This window comes from Colletotrichum higginsianum, chromosome 10, assembly GCF_001672515.1.
Source record: "Colletotrichum higginsianum IMI 349063 chromosome 10, whole genome shotgun sequence".
NCBI lineage: Eukaryota > Fungi > Ascomycota > Sordariomycetes > Glomerellales > Glomerellaceae > Colletotrichum > Colletotrichum higginsianum.
In genome coordinates, this window is record NC_030962.1 from 2,257,519 (window position 1) to 2,280,811 (window position 23,293).

The 23,293-nt window shown below is 54.3% G+C and overlaps 6 protein-coding genes across 6 annotated transcripts; 2 read left to right on the top strand and 4 right to left on the bottom strand.

Annotated features, from left to right (window-relative positions):
- Positions 1 to 390: 390 nt before the first annotated feature.
- Positions 391 to 1,173, bottom strand: CH63R_14160 (Peroxisomal biogenesis factor 11; the record flags this gene model as incomplete). The annotated part of the gene is made up of 2 exons (XM_018309134.1): positions 391 to 553; positions 632 to 1,173. The coding sequence occupies 2 exons, from the start codon at positions 1,171 to 1,173 to the stop codon at positions 391 to 393; spliced, it is 705 nt and encodes a 234-aa protein (XP_018151452.1).
- Positions 1,174 to 3,077: 1,904 nt separating this feature from the next.
- CH63R_14161 (Fructose-1,6-bisphosphatase) lies at positions 3,078 to 4,229 on the top strand (the record flags this gene model as incomplete). Its single annotated transcript, XM_018309135.1, has 3 exons — positions 3,078 to 3,202; positions 3,258 to 4,039; positions 4,099 to 4,229. 3 exons carry the CDS (start codon positions 3,078 to 3,080, stop codon positions 4,227 to 4,229), a joined length of 1,038 nt encoding a protein of 345 aa, XP_018151453.1.
- A 334-nt stretch (positions 4,230 to 4,563) lies between these two features.
- CH63R_14162 (uncharacterized protein) lies at positions 4,564 to 5,719 on the bottom strand (the record flags this gene model as incomplete). The annotated part of the gene is made up of 3 exons (XM_018309136.1): positions 4,564 to 4,747; positions 4,961 to 5,297; positions 5,368 to 5,719. The coding sequence occupies 3 exons, from the start codon at positions 5,717 to 5,719 to the stop codon at positions 4,564 to 4,566; spliced, it is 873 nt and encodes a 290-aa protein (XP_018151454.1).
- Positions 5,720 to 6,212: 493 nt separating this feature from the next.
- On the top strand, positions 6,213 to 7,404 carry CH63R_14163 (Homoserine dehydrogenase; the record flags this gene model as incomplete). The annotated part of the gene is made up of 2 exons (XM_018309137.1): positions 6,213 to 6,249; positions 6,344 to 7,404. The coding sequence occupies 2 exons, from the start codon at positions 6,213 to 6,215 to the stop codon at positions 7,402 to 7,404; spliced, it is 1,098 nt and encodes a 365-aa protein (XP_018151455.1).
- Positions 7,405 to 7,687: 283 nt separating this feature from the next.
- Positions 7,688 to 8,512, bottom strand: CH63R_14164 (Complex I intermediate-associated protein 30; the record flags this gene model as incomplete). Its single annotated transcript, XM_018309138.1, has 3 exons — positions 7,688 to 7,874; positions 7,927 to 8,370; positions 8,469 to 8,512. The coding sequence occupies 3 exons, from the start codon at positions 8,510 to 8,512 to the stop codon at positions 7,688 to 7,690; spliced, it is 675 nt and encodes a 224-aa protein (XP_018151456.1).
- Positions 8,513 to 12,233: 3,721 nt separating this feature from the next.
- Positions 12,234 to 13,190, bottom strand: CH63R_14165 (Ankyrin repeat protein; the record flags this gene model as incomplete). The annotated part of the gene is made up of 3 exons (XM_018309139.1): positions 12,234 to 12,347; positions 12,408 to 12,925; positions 12,998 to 13,190. 3 exons carry the CDS (start codon positions 13,188 to 13,190, stop codon positions 12,234 to 12,236), a joined length of 825 nt encoding a protein of 274 aa, XP_018151457.1.
- Between the last annotated feature and the right edge of the window lie 10,103 nt (positions 13,191 to 23,293).

Sequence of the window (23,293 nt, forward strand, 5' to 3'; positions counted from 1 at the left end):
AAGCGGTTCTACAGATTGACAGTTGGGTCCGTGTGAAGAGACGGCACCTGTTGGTCAGGAAACCGGAGCTAGAGCGTGGTTCATGAAGAGCGTCGAGATGTTTTTCATTGGTATCAAAGTTGACTTGTGATACTCGCGTGGATTACAGAGAGTGGCTAGTAATTTGCCTACCTTTTCCCAACCGGTATGGCAACGTTGTTTCCAACCTTGGTTAAGTACATCCGGAACGCCCCCTGGTCCCAAAGCATTCGTCGCCTCATGTTTCCTACAGCACCAAACACTCAGGACAGTTACACATCAACAAGACAACTGGTCGGCAAGAAGCACACACACGTCGTCACGCACATACATATACACAAGACACATCCGTCCTATCCTTCTGTGGCCCGATTATGCCGTCTTCTTCCACTGGGTATAGACGCCGATTAAACTGCTCACGGTGCCAGCAAGGCCAACAATCCCGTCGTCAAAGTTAAGCCAAGCAAGGGCAGAAGTGGGAACGGTCAAGTCGCAGAGGTCGGAGATAAGCTGCAGGCGGCTGGCGGCGCGCTCACTGGCGGTGCGTGCATGTTAGCTCTGAGGCTGTTTGGGACGATAGCTACGCGCATCGCATTGGAGTAGCAAGACTTACAGTGCTATTCTCTTGGCCTCAACAACACCCTCGCCCTCCTTCTTGTCGACCTTAGCCTCACGCTGCTGGAGGCGGTAGAGGGTATAGGTCTGGGCGACGACGCTGAAGATGAGGCCTATGGCCCAGAAGCGGAAGGCTTCCTTCTGTAACTTCTTGGCGCCCTCCCACTTCTTAATGCCGGCAGCATCGAGGACGGTGGCGGCATCAAAGGTCAAGTAGCCGGCATAGCCCAGCTGGCGGCCGACGGCGGCGTAGCGGAGGACGGGGTCGGTGGTCTTCGCGTCAGAAGCGGCGGCAGCGGCCTTGAAGTGTTCAATGTTCTTGCCGACGCGCATGATTTTGCGGGTCAGACCGAACTGCTTCTTGATGGCGTCCCAGGGGGCAATCTCCGCCTTGGAACCATTGGTGCGGAAGAGGTACCAGGCGTAGAAGCGGGCGAAGTACTGAAGGGTGCGGAGGACCTTGTCGCGGCCGACGGTCGTGGCGACAAACTTGTTGTAGTGGGCCACCGATGGGTGGTAGATGAGGGCGTCGGCGACCATTTTGAAATGTGGGATGTGAAGTCACCCAGGTACGTGGCGGATGACAATGCGGGAAGGATTAGGAGTTTGCTGATGGAGTTGATTTTTTCCCCTTCGTTTTAGATGGGAAACGGCGGTGGACTCAAATCACGGAGGTTGCGGGATTGGAAATCGCGAAAGGAAGGATTTGGCATTGAAAGGGACGGAAGCATCTTATCAGAGGAGGTGGTCATTTTAGGGGGGCCGGCTGAAGGCATGCTGCCACATGCCGAGGTCCGCCAAAGAACCCGAGACAACAGCGATTTCTGTTCTTGTCGCTTACGCGGGGAGGAAGCGGCGCGCAAAGACACTCTCACGTGCATTTCTATCTGGGGGGGGGGGGGGGGGGGCTTACACTAGCTACCAGTCCGCTGCGCTAGAAAAACGAACCCCAGGTATCCCTTTCAGTGTCCGTAGAGTATGGGGGATTGGCTTTTCACACCTGAGGTGTGATAGATAATGGGTCAGGCATCAACTTGTAAATGTTGCATTGCTTAGTGAAGAGCCTTTGGGTCTCCCCGCTCATAATATGGATAGTCCAGTGTACCACTCAACACCTTACACAATGACATCGCCTACCTATCTACGGTAAGTGACAACCACCCATCCTGTTCTCTCCATTCCCATTTATAATTGATACCACTTCATTGTCACATTTTGTTAGCCGGGATGCTCGGCAAGGACAATCAAAGGCTTTGCCTTCTTAGCTCGACTTGACGGACTTGGGCCACACAAGCAACAGGTTGCGCCACAAGCGTCCTAGGAAGGGCCAGGTTTCTTCAACGACAAGTGGCATTGCATCTGTCAATAAGTCAACGTGCAGCCCATCTACGGACGGGCAGAGGGGCGACACAAATATCATTTCACAGTGCAAACAAGCGCGTGCAATTTTATTGAAGAAGCTTTCACAAGGCCCCGTGTCTTGTCGAGCGGGCAATCCGTTCTTTGCACTTGCTAGCATTCATCCCGTCGTCGTCCGCATGATGTCACCCGATCCCCTTTTCCAGCCCGCCAGCCTCCTCCACTTCTCGACTTCACTTTTCCGCCGTCCCTCTCTCCCTCGTCTTCTCCTATCCCCGAAACAATGGCCCCTCCCTTTCGGTGCCTGCAACCGACAAGGTTTACTTTTCCATCCCAGCCGCCCGACGCCTCTCCAGAGTCGAAGGGAACCCAGCCCGGCCGACAATCCAGCCAACCCGAAGACTAGGAAACCCACCCGTAGTCTACCGCTGCATCGTGTCTGCTCGCTGCACACCGCGCCGAGTGTTTCCGAGAAATCCTCGAGGAGCGCCTCGCGTCTTGTGCTTTCTGTGCCCTCGTCCCCATGTCTCGGGTTCCCCTCGGCCGGAGGTGCCTCTGGCTCACTCCACCTTGGCTGTGGTGACTCGGGATCGCGCGCGATAATAGGACGTGACCCTGTGATAGCCGTATGCCGAATTGAGGGGCACAATCGCCCATGACTGCCCACGAGTGACCCCCCCTTCAAAGCGAAAAGACGAGAGCTTCCGGCAATGCTGTCTGATGTTTTGTTCCAGACCCGGGACTACAAACACGATCCATTTCCTCCAATTGTCCGTCATCTTCGTAATCCCACCTCTCTCCCGCTCTAGGTTTCTTCATCCTTTCTTCTCCCTCTTGCGAAACATTTATCAACATCTTCGTGCCCCCTCCCCATTCCTCATCGGCCGAACTTCCGATCCACAGTGTCAGTGCGCATCTCTCTTTGTCAAAGCTATCGTGTACCCCGCCATCACAAGCCTCAACCTCTTGTCTTCCATTGAAATACCCTTCCTCCTCTTCGTCTACACGTAGGCGAGTTCGGATTCCATACTTGTCGCTAAACCCTCTCTTTCACGCTCAGCAGCCTGCCTTACTCCAAGCCCATCATGTCGGCCTACACAACAAACGGCACCGGTCAGGAGACCGAGAAGATCAACACCAACATCGTCACCTTGACCCGCTTTCTTACGGAAGAGCAGGCCAAGCACAAGGAGGCCACCGGAGATTTCACGTAGGCATTCCACGGCTCCCCGCGCTCGGCGCCAGCTTCCTAACCATGTTTCTAGTCTTCTGTGTCATGCGCTGCAATTTTCCTTCAAGTCCATCGCATACTACATTCGTCGAGCTACCCTGGTCAACCTGACGGGTCTGGCCGGTTCCTCCAATACCACCGGCGATGACCAGAAGAAGCTCGATGTCATCTCCAACGATCTCTTCATCGAAGCCATGAGGTCCTCTGGAAAGTGCGCTCTGCTGGTGTCGGAAGAGGAGGAGGATGTCATTTTCTTCAAGGACGCCACCGGTGCCCGCTACGCCGTCGCCTGTGACCCCATTGACGGCAGCTCCAACTTGGACGCTGGTGTGTCAGTCGGCACCATCTTCGGCATTCACAAGCTGCCTGATGGCTCCACTGGAACCAAGGAAGACATCTTGAAGCCCGGCACCGAGCTCCTGGCCGCTGGCTTCACCATGTACGGCGCCTCGGCTCAGCTTGTCATTACCATGAGGGGTGGTACCGTCAACGGCTTCACCCTTGACAACGGCGTCGGCGAATTTATCCTAACCCACCCCGACATGCGTCTACCCAAGGCCCGCGCCATTTACTCGGTCAACGAGGGTAACTCGCTCTACTGGGAGGACAGTACCAACAACTACTTCAACTCGCTCAAAACCCCGCAAGAGAACGGCAAGCCGTATAGCGCACGTTACATCGGTTCCATGGTGGCTGATGCGTACCGCACGCTGTTGTACGGTGGCGTGTTCGCCTATCCGGCGGACAAAAAGAGCCCCAAGGGCAAGCTCCGTATCCTGTACGAGTGTGCGCCCATGGCTCTGGTGTTTGAGAACGGTTAGTCCCACCCTGGTCATATTCTCCCCGCATTGCACAAAGCTGATATCCCTCGGCAGCTGGTGGTCAGGCCGTAGACAGCCAAATGAGGAGGATGCTGGAGGTGGTGCCTGAGCATATTCACGACCGGGCCGGTATCTTTATGGGCAGCTTCGACGAGGTCGAGAAGGTCAAGAAGTTCCATCAGTAAGCTGCCGGGAGGATACGTCATCCTACGCAGCAACATCTCACGATAACGTGCGGAAACGGCGCATTTTTTACGATTTGTTAACCCCGAATGGGTGGTTGGTTCCCCTTTTTTGCGGCGCTCTGGGCACCGGACTGATTGCGATGGATGGTGTATGACATGAAGGGAATAGGACGGGTCATTTGCGGGACATAGAGAGATTGGTTGGCAACCATTCGGCTTGGAACTGGAAATGCATCATGCAGATTGGACTACATGAAGAGTGGTGTACAAAACCAAACTGCTTTCGGCTTGCCCGAGATGACACTACGCCGTGATTACATGATACTTTTTACACTCACAGGATCTTGGGAAACAGCTTGGGGGTGCTCTTCTTCCACTCCTGATAGTCCTTGCGGTCGCCGTAGCGCTTGTCGTACTTCTTCTCGCTCATGGGCACTCCGGAAACCTTGAGCAGGAGGAAACTTACAAAGGCTGGGCTAACGTAGGACAGAGCCGCCGCGGTAAAGGGCCCAGCTAAGCTGCCTGAGAGACCAAGTGCCACTTGGATCGGCTGCGAGACTAGGGTACCTGCCGCTGCGGTGGCAATGCCTGTCCAGAGAGAGATCTCACCGAAATAGTTGGGGTATTGGCTTGAGACAACGTCAGCTTGGTCCCGTGCCGTTCGTTGTCGCGCGAGGTTCCCTTCATGGATTGGGTGGCTCGGCGTGCGCCGACAACCATTCGAAACGTACCTGACGCTCCAGAGACCACTGGTCATAAATTGCTGATCATGAGCCTTCTCGCGTCTTTCCCGCAGCCATTTGCTCTTCTGCCGATCAGCCGTGATCTCGAATGCGAAACCAGCAACGTAGACGAGCAGGCCGAGGGCATCAGAGGCCTTGAATGCCGGCAGAGCGGCAAAGGCAGAGGCGGGAACGGCATTCAGGGCGATAACGGGCATGAGACAGAGCGAGACCCAGGTGGCTTGGGCGAAGAAGGCGCCGGCAAACCTGGCCGGTGACTTTTTGATCTCGTCGAAGCGGGAATCTTTGCCTTCTTCCAAGATACGCTGGAAGAGATATGACCCCACTAAGTTAAGTACGCATGTAAGTAGTAGTCCCTGGGCTTTCCTAGCTGGTTTTCATGGCGAGGAACTTACATCTGACAGCCCAGAAAATGACAGCACCACTAAGGACAACCTGTCTCCAGTTCAGTGATCCCACGCCACCAGGACTCGTGAAGGGCGCAAGAAGACTGGGCATCGATATCGAAGCATTGGCAAGCGTCGGCGTGTACTTTGCACGCAGGGCGGGCAAATACAGGCTTAGGGCGGTAACGGAGAGGTATGTGAGAGAGCCGGAGAAGTCGTAGAAGCGTTCGTTCTGAGCGAGGATCGACGGTAAAGCGAAGGCCGCTTGTATGGCATAAGCTGCGGAGACGGCGGGCACCAGAGTCCGCAGCAAGGGGCTCTTGAAATTTGTGAGGTGCAGGAGGGACTGTAAAAGCGACATAGTGGGTAACGGTGAACTGGGCAACGCAATTCTTCCCCAGACTATCACAGGATGCTGCTGATCAGGGTCGGGGGCACTTTTGTGAATCGCAACGTAGTCGAGAGGTCCTGAAGAATGAACCACGTGCCTTTTGTATGTGATGGACGACACTCAATCGAAGCGTAGCCCCTGGTGAGAGGTTGCCATGGATGACGACACGACCTGGAGGAGAGGGCCCCAGCTTCGGACTTGGAGGAGCTGCGGAATGCCGAGGGCTCCATACGCCGGATCCGTTTCTCGGTGAAGGATTTCGGTAAGCGGTGAATGCCGGACACTGAGTCGAGCTTTAGGACGGCGATTGCCCCACTACGAGCTGCTCCCCGCGGTCGGAGGGGTTTCGAAATTGAGAGTGTTTTCTCTTCCAACCCCGCCATTGCGTCCGATCACGCAAGCTTGTCTTTACTTGCAATCCGCCAATCTTGCATCGGACGAAAGAAACGAAGAGTAACTGACCATGGCCTCACCCAAGCAAGTCTTCATCGCCATAATTGGTAAGACTCTTCCCCGAAACCTCTTCCCAATTTCCTCGCCGTTCTGCGTCGTATGATAGATCGAGTGTGTGTTGACCACTTGGCGTGACCACAGGTGCTGGTGGGGTTGGAAAGAGCTTCCTCTCACAGCTCGAGACGCTGGCCTCCCGACGGCCCTCCCCGAAGCTGAACCTGGTCTACATCTCGACCAGCAAGAAGGCATTGTACGATGCCAGCTACTCCCCGATTCCCATCGCTGGTGCCATTGAGAGGCTCTCCATCGCCTCTGAAGTCCCACCCGCTCTGCCCCAGTTAGCCGACTATCTTGCCGCTGCCCCCGCCAAGGTCGTCCTTGTGGACAACACAAGCTCTCAGGACGTCGCCGAGGCTTACCCAGTCTTCCTCGGCCGTGGCATCAGTATCGTTACCCCCAACAAGAAGGCATTCTCTGGCTCTTATAAGCTTTGGCAAGATATATTTACTGCCGCCGAGTCCTCTGGCGCCAAGGTCTACCACGAGTCCTCCGTCGGCGCGGGACTGCCCGTCATCTCGACCCTTAAGGACCTCGTCGACACGGGTGACCGCGTCACAAAGATCGAGGGTGTCTTCAGCGGCACCATGTCCTTTCTCTTCAACTCGTTTGCTCCGACATCGGGCTCGGGCGGCAAGTGGTCTGCCGAAGTGGCCAAGGCCAAAGAGCTAGGCTACACGGAGCCCGACCCAAGAGACGACCTGAACGGCCTCGATGTTGCCCGCAAGCTAACCATTCTTGCGAGACTGGCAGGTTTGCCTGTCGAGTCGCCCACAGCCTTCCCCGTCCAGAGCTTGATTCCAAAGGAGCTTGAATCCTGCACGAGCGGAGACGAGTTTCTGCAGAAGCTACCCGAGTTTGATAATCAGATGGAGGAGACCAAGGCGACCGCTGAGAGGCAGGGTATGGTGGTCCGCTTCGTTGGTAGCATCGATGTCGCCAGCAGGCAGGTCAAGGTCGGCCTTGAGCAGTTCGACGCATCTCATCCCATCGCCGCCCTCAAGGGCAGCGATAACATCATTAGCTTCTACACGGAGCGATACGGGAGCAACCCCCTCATCATCCAGGGCGCCGGCGCTGGTGGCGAGGTGACGGCCATGGGTGTCACAGGCGACTTGATCAAAGTGTTGGGTCAGATTGCATGAAGCTTTTTAGTACTTACAAATTAGTTCTGTGGATGACCCAAGTGCCCACGTTGCCGCATGAAAAGATGGAAATATTCAGGTATATGGTCGTTCCCTAACCAATTGTGACTTTTTTCCACATCTCACTAGAATCCTTCCCTCTAGCACACACACACACACACATGCCAAAAACAAAACTTAAAGCAAAAGAAGAGAAGGAAATAGGAGAAGAAAGCAATAGAAAAAAAGGGGAGTGGGGTCGTTCCCTGTTCCTCGGGCGCCTTTACATATCTAGATATCAGCGTCACCTAACCCATCCACAAATCCAATTCAGCCACGACGACCGAGAGTATTGACCCGATGCATGGGAAAGTGCAGCAGTGCAATCCTTCTGGAGCGCCACGTCGGAGTCGGATGATGTGGGCCGGTTGCTGAAGGCGGCCAGATACGCAACCGTTAGGCTGAAATCACCCTCTTGAGTGCCGAAGAAGCTGCAACACATGTCAATGAACTATGCTGGATTGTGTGGAGTGCGGTCCTTACCTTCGCATCATGAAGCTGATTCTCTTGATGTTAGAAACATCCAGAAGTTCGGCGTCGGGCTTGGGCCTGCCTCTGTAGGTGGGCTTGAAGTCATCCCATGAGATCTTTACCTCGCCAGTACCAGGGACGAAGTCATACTCCCAGCTAATGGTGCTTTGGTCACGGCCATCCTCTCTTGGAGGGAGAATCTCGTCTTTAATAGTGAGGGTGTACTTTTTGGAGTCACTCTGCAGAACCTTGAGGACAAGCCCATCAAATTGGCTCAGGTCAAGGTGGAGCGTGCCGAGTGTTCTCTGGGATGCAAAGCCGGCTCCTCCCAGGGCCGTGATGTCTAAGTTGCCGAAGAATTTGGCCGTTTCGGGTGACTCGCAGTGTAAGTGGGACTGGCTTTTGCCGCCACGCACTCGGTCGTCGGAATCGGTCCAGAGACTCGAATCCCAGGGGCTAGGTAGGGACTAGTGTCAACGGCACGTGTTCACGTCATGACGGTGCAGACAACGTAAATGGGGGTTTGGATGCAGTGCAATGTTCGTGTATCATACTTGTCGCCTCCATAAAGGTAAAATAGCTTCCAGTCGGGGGCCATGACGGGCGTTTCCCTGTTTGAGGTCCGTAAGCTGGCAGAGCACCTTTGGATGCTGTCTCGGTAATTGTTTGTACAGTGAGTTGGAGTTAAGCCGATGATGAAGGGGTTCAGGTCTAATGCCGATGATCCGCGCTGTATGTATCGCTTCTGTGGGTGTTTCTAGCCGGTAGGGCTGCGTTCGGGGCGGCCAACTGCAGACAGTAGTGGTTGAAGATGACGAAGGATTGCTGACTTTGCGTCGTGGTGTTTGTTTCCAGCAATATCCTCGACATTTTGCGGTGAGATACGTACCGTCACCAAGAACGGCAATTACCGCCAGACGCTACATGTACATTCGATATCTCATTGGTATGTAGATAAACAGTATACATGAACCGCGGGGCTCCGTAATTGTGGGGTCTGAGTTACCCGGAAATTCATACTGGGCTGAGCAAGGGGCAATGGTGTGTTGTCTCTCCGTCGTGGGAAAAGACGTGGGAAAATTGTTCAGTAGGCCCAGCAGTTGGCTGACTCTCCATGGCCACAAGGGTTCCATTCATGGCATGGTGGGGTTGAATTCCCATGATACACGTGAGTCTTCGAGGACTTGGGTGAAGCTGGTGGGATGAAGGTGACGGCCAGATGCGAGAATGGATACGAAGACCGAAGCGGAGTCTAGGGGTGAAGGGCAAAGGGCGAGGACAGACGCGAGAATCAAATGACTCTGCAGGCCTGGGTGCACCTATCCTTCATCCGAAGACATCACGACACGGCGGCCCAACCACCTGTGCTGTGTGATTGTTGTATCTATGGCATCTGCGAGCGGGGTGGGGACGAGGGAAGCTTAACTGGCGCTACGGATTTCGGATGAGCCACGCCTCGTTACATTTGCCAGGAATATGAATCATCGCGAGGCGATATGGGTTGCCTCGGGCTTGATCTTGGGCCGGAGCAGACGTCAACTTGAGGGCAATGTCAAATTCGCCTTATCGAAGGAGAGAGACCGAATAGCTTGCATCTAGTTGCGAGATCTTTTCGGTATCGCAGCCCGCAATGTCCGCCTGGTGCAGGACTGGCTCTCGATACTAAACCTTAGAAGGCAACGGGACTGAAACGATGAACCGAGAATGATATGAAAAAAGATCATTAACTTGTTTGGAGGATTTTATCGAGTTTTGTCGATGCGCAACGACCTTGAGGCGGCTGTCAGCTGAGAAGGCTCCTGACTTTGAGTTGGGAATCGGGTGGGGTGGCCATAACGGGAGGCAAGCATAAGCCACGAGACCCTTCGCCCATGCCCAGACCCTGGTCAGTCTCCTTGCCCAAAGGTAGTGAAGTGCTGGGGCCGGTGTGACTGAATGTGGATAGGTGAACCAGGCAATAGGGACTTTGGATTTAGTGCCCAGCGATGCGACCGACATTGATCCGTTCGGTGTCCACCTCTTCCCACTCCGCGTCCGACTCCGACTCCTGCGGCGGCAGACGAAGCGCCCTGTGTCGCACCAAAACGTAGTGATTGTGCTTGACTTGTGGAGGACAGACGGCATGCAGAATAATAAAATACGTGGCATGCATTTTATCTCGGCATATGTTCGCATCGTGTTAGGGACCTCCTAGCGTCATATGTGAGCAACCTTTGCAGCAGTTCAGTATCACGGACAAAGGGGCCGAACAGTCCACAAACGTCAACTGCACCGGGCTTCATGCTTTACAGTCGGCTCCACTGGTTGTTACCATTCAGCGACCGAAACTGCCTTGCTGAAGTCGGCATTTCTCGGACTGTTGCCGATTGGAACCTACTGTGTAGTTCCGACCGTGACGCTTGGTGACGGCAAAGTAGATAGCAGCCCAGCTCCGGGCTTAACTCCGGAGGCGACGGGCTCAGGCCCCGCCCGGCCCCTCTCCCTCGTTCTCGCCCACTACCTACCACCACCCTCATCCTCCTCGCCTCCCCACCATCCCCGGCAAGTTTCCGGTGACTTGCACATCGTCGACAGCCTATCCATATGGGCTTGAACGCCACCGGAAACCCAGTCTCTAACCGCGACGCCCCAACAACCGTACTACCCGGGACGGGACCCTTTGAAATCTCCAATGTATGCAAAGTGTGCGTGTGTTCTGCGTCTACGGCCACTGTGTCACCCACGACTCTTCCCACACACATCGTCAGTAGCCACAGCATGCAGCCAACGGCAACTTTCTAAAATACACTCTTGGTTCCATTCCTCTTTGGCCTCGCTTCTCACGCTTTTCTCTCTTTCTGGCGAAGTGACAACCGTATGCAACTGACAGCCCCGACACGTCCCATCCTGAGTCACGTCGGAGGCCGAGGTTTGCAAGGGGCCCCAATAGATGACAGCCCGGGGAAGCTCTTGTGAAACCATGGTACCCTTCCCCCGTTGAGCAACAGACGTAGTCCGAAGCCGACAAGCGAACGGTCAAGCGTCTGTGCCACCCATCATCTCCCATCACAACATCCTTGAACCGCCCAAGACGTGTTGGCCATGTCATGCCCTGGACGCAAGCCGCAAAGTCCGGACGAAGTAGCGAGCCTATTCAACGCCCCGACTTTGCCCGCCATATCGACTGAGCCGACTTGACCAAGGCAGAGGAGTGAGTGCGCCGGGTCCCATAAGTCCCCCAACTCCGCAAACCCCGCGGGCACAATGTTGGTACGACACTCACAGGATTTCCCCCGCTTCGGCGTCCGGCCGAAGACGCCCAGCAGAGCATGACGACAGCGTCAAAACTATCGCATCGAGGGCAAACCCCTTCTTCTCGCCAGACTTTCTCAATGACACATGCAAGACTCGTCCCCGTCGGCAGCCGCTCTCGAGTGTGGAAGTGCTGCTGTCTCCGTCATCTCCCCTCGTCAATTCACGCGATCTGCACGAACACACTTCATATTCATCCTCGGTGGCTGTGGTCATGCTACAATCTGGTCGTGATCCTGCACTTTTCCCCCATGGTCCTGCCTATTCCGCCTTTCCGCTATCCCACCTCACCTAATTCCGATCCTTGTCTTGCACTCGCTTGCGGCGTAGGCTTATTCGTGGGTGTTGCTGCAACCCCGTCGTTCGGTCGTCCACGCCCGACCTCATCGTCCCAGGTCTGTTCTGGTGCTTTGTCAGCTTCCTGGGCTAAGACCACTGTGTGAGTTCAAAATACGGGTACCTAGGGTAGGTGGTGTAGCGGGGTCGTAGGTGGCTTCAGCCATTCCCTCTCGCATCGGACTTGGCTGGATTCGTCCTCAACTCCTCCGCATCCTTGGGCACCCGGAAATGTCACTTTGCGCCAACGGCTGGCCCTTCTCCGTTCACCGTAGGCCATCCTTGCTGTTACGTTGTGATTTTGTTTACGGTGGACACACGAAGGATCTCGTATGAGCAACGGGGGCATCAGGGATGTTTGCTTCATCAAGGCACAATTTTCTGGCACATGAATATGCTATCTGTGATGTTTAAATTTGCGACTGCCGTGTCCAACCTCGTGACGAAGCTGTCCTCTAGGCCAGCTCGCTCCAAGTGAAACGCCGACGCCTATTCCCAAGTCATATCTCCGTAAGGTCGAGCGCTTCGACCATTCCATGCAAATACAAATACCCCCAAACTCCTGGCCCAAGCCACCCCGTGTAAAGGGAGGGGAGCGAAAGTACACTACGAGAACCCCCCTCGCCCCAAAATAGCAATGAAATGTCTACTCCGCCAAACAAGGTTGCCGCATCTTCTTTTCGTGCTTTGGCTTAGTGCTGGATCATACCAGGAGACCCTGGCATGGACAAGGGCGTTGTGGGATACTCGTACCCAGCATCGGAGCAGTTGGCCGAGTGTTCGAAAGAATGCGAGAGCGGAGGAGTCTGCTCAACAACCCATCAGCATCATGGATCGCGGGAGGATGGTTGTCGCATATAACTCACATGAGGGTTCGTGGGGTCGTAAGAGCCGGGAGCATTCATGTCGATACCAGACATGTAACCGTAGTTCATGTAAGGAGACAGGCCGTCGTCGCTTGTGTACGACTCGCGTTTTATAGCGTCGTTGAAGTGATTCATGGGCGGCAGCGTTACTGGCACCGCTGCTGCAAGATATCCCGGGTATGCCTCGGCGGCGGTGCCCATGGGGTATGGTTGTGTGGTGTATGCGGGAGCCATAATCATGTCTTCGGGCGGGGGGTAGGTAGAATATGCGAGGAACGGGGGTGTGTTGGATCTCTCACGGCCATCCTCGTAGTGGTGGGCGAAAAAAACCTCGTCGTCGTTGTGCATGGGAGGCGTGAACTGGCCCTGGTTGATAGTCTTGGTCGGCACTGGTGTTTTGTGCGTCTTGTTGGCAGACTTCTTGGTGGTCTTTGTTTGCGCGGGCTTCTCAGCAGTGGTGGTGCCTTCCTGGCCAGCTCGTCTCTCGAGGTCTTCCAGGCGTCTCTTGAGCTTCTTGCCTACAAGGGTATATCAGTCTCAAGCGTCTTCCGGAGTGGACTGATGATTGCCACAGGTTGGGTATGACATACGGTAGTTGCGCTGGGCAATGCGGTTCTGGATCCTCCGGCGCTCAGCAAGATCAGAGATCTTCGTCCAGTCTTCGTCGGGGTTTGCAGAGCTGCTGAAGGCGCTGCTGGTGCCGTGTCCAGAGTATGTCCTTGGGGAGGGAGCAGTAGCCGGGTAGGCGTACTGATGATGTTGAGACATGGTGAACATCGACATTGGGGGCAGCAGAGACGTTGGAGGTTATCCTGATTGCTGTAGTGTTCAAGAGTTTAATAGTTGCTGAATGCAGGCTTGAGGCGGACGAGGCGTAGAGAAGCTATCTGTGGGGGTCGATACAAGTTGCAGCTTGAGAGGAATCCGGAGAAGGGGAAAGGAAGCTGTTAAATAAAAGTCGCCCAAGGCTCTTTCACTCGAGCTCAGCCCAGAAGACCAGCAGGTTGAGCAGTGACATGGCCAGCAGCGGCAGCAACGACAGGGCTGGCGACGTGAGTGTGAGAGGCCCACTAGCCCGGGGTGCTTGTCCTCGCAGGGCTTCGAGTTTTGGAGGTTCCACAGCCTACCCTGGTATCCGTAGGCAGAGAGAAGACACTTGAAGGGTACAGGTACCGTGCCTGATACAGGGTATAATTGGTGGGAGGGGCGTGGCTGTGAAGGGGGTATGGAAGTGAGCGAGGGTGATGAAAAGCGTGTGTGTACACTATTTACCAGATATTGGCAGGTAGATGAGGGGAGGGGAGGGAGTGGAAGTAAGGAAATGGATTGAGGAGGGGGGTGAAGGGGGGTGAAGGGTCGTAGGGCAGAGTGGACGACGGCATCCATCCGTAGACATAAACAGAGGTCAAGTACAGAGTAGCCTACCTATCTTGATCAAGGGGAGAAGAGACGCTGCAGGGGTAGGATGTAGCACTCGGAAACGGTGCGGGCAGCACCTCGGCCTTTCAGTTTACGACGGGTCAGCGGGTAGGCTGGGGCTTGGGGCAGAGTGTCCGTATCCGTACACTGGAGAGAAGGTAGTGGGAGAGCGCAATAAGGACCATAACAGACGACAGCCAGGCTGCTGTAGTATCGAGGCGTATACGGATAGTGCAAGTGCATTTCGGACAGGAAATGGGCTGAGTGTGGTGGGCAGGATTTGGTGGGAGGGGGGTTGCAGGGGGTGGGCAGGGTCGAGGTTGTCGTCCACAGTCCAGACGATGATACGGACGAGGTACGTACCCTCGCGTCGCACTTGGCTCCACCGGGCTGGGATGGCAAGGGCGCGGCCGTGAACATGCAAACTACCTACCTAGGTATCTATACGTATATTTCCCCCATTGATGAGTCGTGGACTGGGGTCCAGTGAGGCAGAGAACGGCGGCAGGGCCCTTTGCTCGGGGGTTTAACAGCGGCGGCAACAACAACGACTGGACAACTTGTACGAGAAAGGTGCAAGGATTTACCGCAATGTGTCCGGCGCAATTGACCCAGTAAGTCCATTTCTCATCATCAACAGCTTTATTGCTAAATGTAAGCAAAGGGTGGGCAACTGGCCTAAGTCTGCAATTGGGAGCACGTCGTGAAGCATGCAGCAAGCAGTACCGCACACAGCGGCACACAGCGGCACAGGAAACGATTCAATTGGGCCTGCAGTTGTTTCCTCCGTAGGCCCACCCCGCCAGCCTAACAAATCATGACGAGCGTTCTGGCTTACTCGCAACAACAATTGTAATGCCTCTCTGTCTGCCGTCCTGCTTTGTCAGTTTCTTGATATATCTCGTGTGTAGGAGAAAGGACTCCGCATGTACCAAATAAGGAGCGAGCAAGTCGCCGCAAAGATACGTACGTACTCCGAGGCCGCAAACCCCTGCTGTTCTTTGCGTTACACAAGAGGAATTGGGAAGAGGACCCGGGCACAGACAAGGATGGTACCCAACTGGCTTTCGCTTAATAGTGGAGAGACGGGGGCGGCGGACCGTTTTTTCCAGCGGCCGACGTTTTGTTCTGGAGCTGTCTAGAGATCCTTTTCAAGGTTGCCGCTGCGTCGCCCCCTTTCTTCATGCTCACGGCCAGCAGCGTCGAGGAAGACCCCCCGGGCAACCCGTACCATCTCTGCTTTCGCTATCACAGCACCTATGGGTAAACGGCTGAAATGGACTCTCGCCGTCACTTCGTGGGTCTCAACTCGTCGATTTGGCCAGATCTAAGCTCCTTCACCTTGGTATCTAGAGGGCGCCCGATCCCTTCACTGAGGACGGGTCTAGCTTCCTTCAAAGTTCATCGGACAGAGCTTAGATGCATTGCATTACCAGGGCATATGATGACGGCCTTCAAATCCCGCTCTGACGCTCTCCCGCGATAGAGGCCATGGTCCATACCACGTCTTTGGCCATTGCTTGCTACCAAGGCGTCTGGAGCCTGTGTCTGACCGTGGTGCCCTTATCTCCAGGCACCCTATGCGTGAGATAAGTCATAGGGAAAAGGCACCACTGGGGGCCAGGCACAAGGAGAGCGTTTCGTTTCCACCCAGGGAGCATCAGAAGTCCATTGGTCTTGCAGGGCCGGCACGCGTGGCACGGCCGGTGACACGGTCCTTGATATCCAGAATGTCAACATGTCTCTGACCTAAACGGCGTATGGCCCGTCTTTTGAAGATGCAAAGACAATAGACCAGGCGATAACGTCAACATAAGCCGTCTTTTCCTTATGGAGCTGATCATCAGCGATAGACCCAGCGGCCGTCTGAACCGTCGTATCAGAGGCGCGACGACGCGATTTAAGACACCCATCGTCATGCTGTTTTCGGAACGGATTGGTAATCCGAATAGCATAGTTACCGTTGCCATCGAAGTTCTGTCCTTACTACCGGGTCCGTGGAAGACCAAGACTATGGTGTCAGAGGATCGGACGACGATGATGATGACATGCGATTGGGAAATCATGCCAGTACGACGCACGTGGAGGGAATTTTGTGCAACATGAGAGAAGCATCTTACGAACACCAATCCAGGGCACGCGGCCGCGCGGAGTTGATCAAGCTACACAGTATTGCGCACACCAGGCCCTGCCCATACCCACACGCTCGATGTTTCCGTCCTTGATAGGGAGGGTCTTCTACAGGGAGAGGGGTAGTCGTGTTCAGCCAGCAAAGTGGGCGGGATGGAGTGGGACCAGGAGCAGTACGCACCAGTCCGAAAGAAGAAATTCGTAAGATCGACCAATCCAATGGCCTGATCTTGCCGAGCATCCCTAGAACACGGGCCAATGCACTGAAGGTTGAAGCACCTTAATTGCGGTGCAAGGCTTTCGCCCACAGATACTCACTAGGCAGCGAGAACCCCTGGAAATTGGGGCACGGAGCTTGTGGAGTGTCTGTGGCTCCAGCCCAGAGCCGGCCTGGCAGCCCCTCTTATCGGATCCAGGATCACTTCTCCCCTCAACATCTCAAGCTTGACCCGCGCTGTGGCCCGTCTGCAAAGTACAATACCTACAGGTATGCTAGGTAGTAGCGATCCTAACCTTCCCTAGTTAGCTAACAGGGCCATGTTGACTTACCTACCAATCAGGATCGAGAAAATACGATTGCCTGGAGAGAAGTGGAGGAGTCTCTGTGGTCCGTCTCCCATCGTGGTGTGTACGATGTAATGTGCACCACCTACCCGCATCGACCGATGTCGTCCTCCATATATGAGATCCCCTGCCGAGACGGCATGCCAAAGAGGTAAAAAGGAATCAAGACAAGCTCTCCCCTTCCCCAGCCGGGCCCAGGCCAGCCCCGGGATGAACCCATTCCGACAACCAAGCCACAAGGCGAGGTGCACCGAGATCCACCAGACCGTCTCAGCCCCTCCTGTTCCGAGCAGCACGACACAGAACGGGGCGTCGTGGTTATCAAGTCAAGCTATCTCGGGGCTTGGTTCTCAATACCTCGTTGCCATCTGTGGGCTCGTATCGCTAAACGTGCCTGCAAAACAGATGCTGGCTGCCGGGTCTCTGATGCCGATGATTTGCCATGAATGAGCATGTGCCAGCTTCAGTATCCGAACCTTATTAGACGGTTTCGCAACTGAGAGCGTCTAGGCAACGAGACTAGCAAAAAATCGCCGACTGGATAATGTGGTCCTCATGGCTACAAGCATTCCATATTCAGTTTGGATGAGATGAGATGTAGATGAAAAGTAAGATTGCGGTCGCTGAACAGGACGGTAGGCGAAACCCGCGCGCATCTCCACAGAGGGAGGACTGGTTCGACGTCGCTGGTGGGCGACAGTACGATGAGATGCTCATCATGATACTCTGCATCATTCTCAAATATCGTGAATCCTTTCCAGTGGGACCAGTGCGAAAGGGCCAGAGGGCGGAGGTCCTGGTGGGGGGGAGCCAGGGCCCAAGGGAAAGCAACGCCAACGCATCGTCGGCCGACTACCGCCGGTGGCTGCACGCCAGAATTGAATTTAATCCTTTGAAGGATTCTTGCCTACCCAAGGCATGGTTCCCTGTCGGCTTCAAGACGCAACCTGCGTTTCTCATCCCTCTTTGGGGGGGGGTGCATGTGCTCGTTCTCGGCCCCCAATGACGAAGCTCCCACGTGCTTTGTAAGACGTCTATTTTTGCCTGGTCGATTAGCAAGATGCTGCCTGCCGTGCTATTCGTCCGTTAGCCGTCCGTCCCCGCATCTTCCGCAAAATGAACAGGGGGCAACATATCACCCCCCCCAATCCCTTTTCAACACCCACAAAGTAAACCATTATCAACACAACACGCCGAGCCATGGACACTACACTAATGTGAGTGAGTTAAACGGGGTCGATTCCTTTTTATGGGCTGATTGGAACAGGAATCCGCCCATGAGTTCCATCTACTAACGCCCGCAATGGTCCTTGTCGAAGCCGACCTGACCCATATCTTAACCCCAGTCATTGGCTCCTCGGCAGCCTGGGCCAAATCAACACCGCATTGAGTGGGACTTCGGATTGAAACCAACCACAGGACGTTGATCGATCAGCCCCAGCAGGGCTGCAGATGCTGTTTCCGAAGGTTGCACCCATTCTTCAAGCACACTTCCACAGAAACACACTCTCGCCCCTATTCTACACGTGTATCCCCATGGCGCATCGAGAACGTCTGGAATATGCACTAGGTGTCGCTCAGCTTGTAAAACACGTCTATCTACGCTGCTCATTGGCTTGCTTGGCAACAGTCAGTCCAAATGAAGGGTCAAATGATGAGACATTGAGCGCCATCGCGCAAAATCGGTCGGTGTTGACTTTCTTCCCAATGCTGTCTATTGCCTCTCCCTTGTTCCTCGCCATCACAGTGCCCTATTCAACCAACGCTTAATTGTCCACCGAATGGGGTATGAAGTTGTACCCAGCTATTATTAATATTGGATCCCATTGCCTAATCACAACGCTTCGTTTAGCCTTACGCTTTGCTGTGTCCAGAGCTTCTCTCCCCAAGACGTCGTTGCATGCCTTTGTTAGATAAGCAGACGGAAAAGTCAACGGCGAGGCAAGTATCGTCTGCCTTCCCACCCACCAGATGTAGCCCGTCAGCCTCTTGTTCCACGGCCATGCCGTCCGTTGACTCGGGCAATGCGGGCAAAAATGCCACGCATACGCTACCAGTGGCTTGGCTTCACAGAGAGCAGCCGACATTGGGCCGCAAGCCGCAGCCTGGCGGTATACAAGAGCGTCTCAGCGGGACGTAATCTAGAGGATGGCGCAGCGCTGTCTGTTTTCACGGCATCCTCCTGTCATTGCAGCACAACGAGGGTTCCCAGGCGAAGCAGCAGTTTAACCTTCTGGAAACCCTGGTACCTCTAACCACGTATTAAATGACTTCGCAGTGAGCATTCAAACAGTAAAAATGGCTTGAAGGCTTGGGTGGTTGGCCCGGAAGTAAGATGCCTAACATTTCCTGGCGGACATCAGCGATCCCAGCATTGTATCAATCCCTAGACAGGTCGCCCACGTATCGCGATCCGATTTCCAGCAATGCCGATGAGATGCCGGAAGCACTCGAAGAACGTCGACGCAAATGATCAATGGTGCTCTACTTCTTCCTACTGAATGGTTGGCCCTGCACTGCCGCCAACAGCTTCTACTCAAATAGTACAAATGAGTAGTCACGCAAATGCATCATGAGCCAGACCCCAGTCCACCACTCCGAACTCTCGGGCTTGTGGGGAAAGTGGATGCCCAGTAGGCTTGAGACAAAGTGCCAATTCTTGATACTCTGCGCTTGACCCCGACGGAGATGGGGAGCCAGGCTGGCAGCTAGCCCCCTTAACATGGGTATATTTACTAATGACCAATTTTGGCCCACACCATTGGTGTCCGGGATCGTCAGCTTGTTGGGATCCAGCGACGTCTTTTAGGTTCTGACGAAGTCCACACAAGTATGTATTCAGACTGGCCACCAAGCCTTGATTCCTAATTGCTTCGCCCGAAGGGTGCAGGAATGCGCGGGTGTGGCTGCCGGTACTAGCCCGTCCCGTCCCCTCCCACTACCTCTTTGATGGCATCAGAAAGTTGATGAATACTCCACACCGTGACAGGAAGTGGGTCTTTGGTGTTAAACGAGAATCCGACATGACGAAGGCACAGGGAAGGGCAAGTCTGAGGTGCTGATATGAAGGCGCAGTCTATACCTTTACTTGGCGTCTGGGCACCCATAGTCCCCTTTCCCAGAATCCAAACAAATATGGTTCCACGCGGCGGTGATTTGATGCTTGGAAGCAAAACTAAGGTGTGGTCCGTACTCGACAGAGGGCGCCCGGTGGTATGTGCTTTACCGTCTGTTTCCTGGCTCCGTGCCTCTTCTGATCTTGGGGCCGTTCTCCACTCGAGACCGTCTCGAAGGCCTGCGACTGGCTGGCTCGCACTGACTGGAATTGCCCCACCTACAACGGCCGGGGATCACTGTGTTTCCTTGGCCGGTCATGAGCGGACGGGCATCACCTCAAGTCACATCTGGCTAACTGTTCGTACCTACCTTACACCACCTGCACACAGAGTACCGTACCACGCACCACACTCACAGAGCAAAAGCGGGGTGGAAATTTTATTTCCAGACCAGGATCAAACCGACCGTGATATAGGAAATGGCGCGCTGTTCCTCGGTAGAAACTCGAAGGGAAAAAAGGAAAACACCACGGTAGACCTGGCCGAACAACTGCTGCCTGGAAGCGACGGGCCCCTGGGCTCCGCCAGCATGCCTGTCGTCTGAGGAGCTATTAACGATCGCTGTGGCGGTGAGTGGCAAGTGGATTGGCAAACCCCAGTTGATGTGCTTGATCTGGGAACTGAACATGTTTTTGCATTGCAGACTGTGTAGTGTCACTATCCCTGGCACAGTCCCCCTATCCTGTCCTTTGACGAGGCTAGGTAGACCCCTAAAGATGCTGGTGGCAGGAGCTCGCTCAGTGGCCGTGCCTTGCCAGCCCCTGTGTCCCCCATTTCATTGGCGCCCCGCCGTGATCTTTGCGATTCCCGACCTGGAGTGTTGGAGTGACTTTAAGCAGTACGTTTGACAGTGTACGGATGTCAGTGGAGGTACGTCCTATGAAGGACTTTTTGGTATTCGGGAGAGGGGGAGGGGGCGTGCCTTTAAGACCGTCCCCTTATCAGAAGTGGAGCTTGCCTAGAAGGAAACACTGAGCACAGAGGTGTTCTCCCCCTGAGTCGCAGAATCATCGCGGCGTGAATCAACATCGACAGTTTGGGATGAACCGAGACTCGGTACCGTTCTTCTATAACAAATCCGTCATCTCCGTACGAGTTTAAAGTATTAGTGCTTGTCTCCAAGGACATTTACGTATGCTGGAGACAAATGTGGGTAAAAGCGCGGTGCACCACCCGTCAGGTCTATAGCCTGTACTATGTAAAGGCATTTGTAGTACGTTTATCGCTTGCCTGTATGCCAGGGACAGTGCATGGCAAAGGCGTATGAAACACAATGATGATGTTCGGATGATGTGGTAAGCAAAGCACAAGGCCACCAAGGGCCTCTGAATTAGAAAGCAAGGACCATCGTCAGTGGAAGAGACCTTAACGAGAAACAGACCTGATATGATGATTACGGTCGTTACTCCGTAGAGCAAGCATATGAACAGTTTTCTAAGCGCCAGTGAGACGTTTATTTGCGCCAGGGCGGAGGCTCGTAGGGCTGGCGGAGAGCAACAAAACCGTCATCCACACCCACGCTTCCAGAGATCTTGGGGTACCTAGGTTTGATCATGGAGCACACGGGAGGGGCACCGTTGCAAATGCAACGTGTGCTCGACAATGCATGCGCTAGGCGGTACATCGCAACTGTGTATGGTGGGGGGCTGGACGAGAGAGCGTGCAGATCAACAACCAGCCGTTTGGAGTCAGCGGCTCTCCCCAGCCAGCGTATTCTTGATCGTCTTGTCAAGGGAGAATAGGCTGTCAAATATCTCTCGGCTGACCATAACATAATTTCCCCGAGACCCGAGGGGCTGCGCATGGCTGCGTATGCGTGGAAGAAGGAAAAGGACAAACCGTCATCAAGGGCTCGTATACAGCAGCGCAAGGCGTCCCGAGAGGCATACTCGTCCCAGAAGCACAATGCATGCCGAGAGCTCGTTACGTACTCCAGCGGTGTGACTATCTAAATCATCGCTTGACACCTCGACAGTAGGCCGCTTGCTGGGGTCAGTAAGGTGGATTGGAACCCAAGCGTCCATAATCCGTATTGCCGATGAAACGCAGAATACCGTCCACAGGCCAGGGCTCTGTTCCATACTGTAGCAGCGGTGGCGATAGCATGAGGCTCCTATGCGTCGCTGTAAGGGAGGAGGGAGTGACGGTAAGACAGTCGAGGAAGGCCTAGGAAAGACCATCGAAGGCGGAGCGAGTATCGTGGTGCAGACGGATGGAAATGACGACTGTAAAGATGCGCCTGGAACTTGATGCGATTGCCGCTTTGGGTGAAGGTTGAAGGGTGTGCGGTTGTGGCCATGAGTATGGTGTGTAAGGGCAAGCAGAATGTGGGGCAGGAGATGAGAGAAGCGGCGGGATTCATCGTTGGGCATGTGGAAGCGTTACACACGCACATCTTAGGCGCGCGAAGGCGAGCTTTGCGGGTAGGACACCCTGAGTCGCGCAAGTTGTGAGGGGAAAAGGCGGAGGAGACTTGTTACACAGGGCAAAAGAGAGACCATCGTCGAGGGTGAAGCAGGTGAGAAAAGAATGAGAAGGGAGCAAGAGGCGGAGAATCAAGACGGGTACAGGGTGCTTGGATGCATGTGCCAAGCTTCGGCGACGCCGTAAGAGAACAAGGGGCTGTAGGGCTGAAGGTGCAGCTCAAAGAGGAGCTGATTGGTTTGTTTTGCTTAGTAGTATACCTGTACAGAGTCATCGGATGGATGTCATGCTGTGCGACCCCAGCTTGGATTGTCCGCAGTAGGCCAGACAGTTACGTACCACCGCTACGTCGCTTGCCACAAGCCCACAGCTGGCCAGGTACCTACTTTGGTAGATAGGTACCTGGATAACTGCGTCTTACAGACATGGCAGGTACCTAGGTACCTTGGCGCGTGGATACAAACACATTACCCTTCCACGCCCCCCCCCCTTGCCCCCCCTCGCGCCCCCCCGAAAATCAGCTTTAGATCGACGCTGGTAGCGATTTTCAAACAGAACCGCTACGACAACTGACGGCTTGGGCGAGATACCACAACTCCCGCCTTCGACCATCATAACGCACATCTTCTTGCCGCGGTCTCTGCAGCGCAATCATCGTTGAAGGAGCATCGTCGCACCCGCGCTCGTCTACAAGAAACTGACTTCCTCTTGTGCTAACCCCCTCCCCCCCTAGAGACCTTCTTGGGCGTACAGTTAGGATGCGCATCAACTATTATCACGCCACGCCGAAAGGACTTGTTAGATTGGCAAGGGTAACCGTAATGGGTTAATTGTGCGTATGTTGAGTGCGATGTGTGTAACTATTCTCGTGTACTGCAGCTGCACCCTGCTGCCTAACTAGGCCTTCAGTAGCCCCTTTCCTAAGTGCCTAAGGCTACTACAAAGCCTACTACCTAGAATGAAGCCTGCAGTAGGCCCTTTATTACTACTAAGTAGCTAGTATAGTAGCTAATATCTCTTATCTCTAATACCCTCTATAGTACCCTTTGTATACATTATACTCTCTAATTTAATATGCCCTCTTAGGGAAGGGCTTCTTAATAGCCTTTATAGTCTATAGCTATAAAGGGCAAAAGCCCCTTTACTCTATTACTCCTTAAGTGCGCAAGAAAGTATTTCCTATATTTATTTTAATACTTATAGAGTATATAGAAAATTATAAGCTTTCTCTAT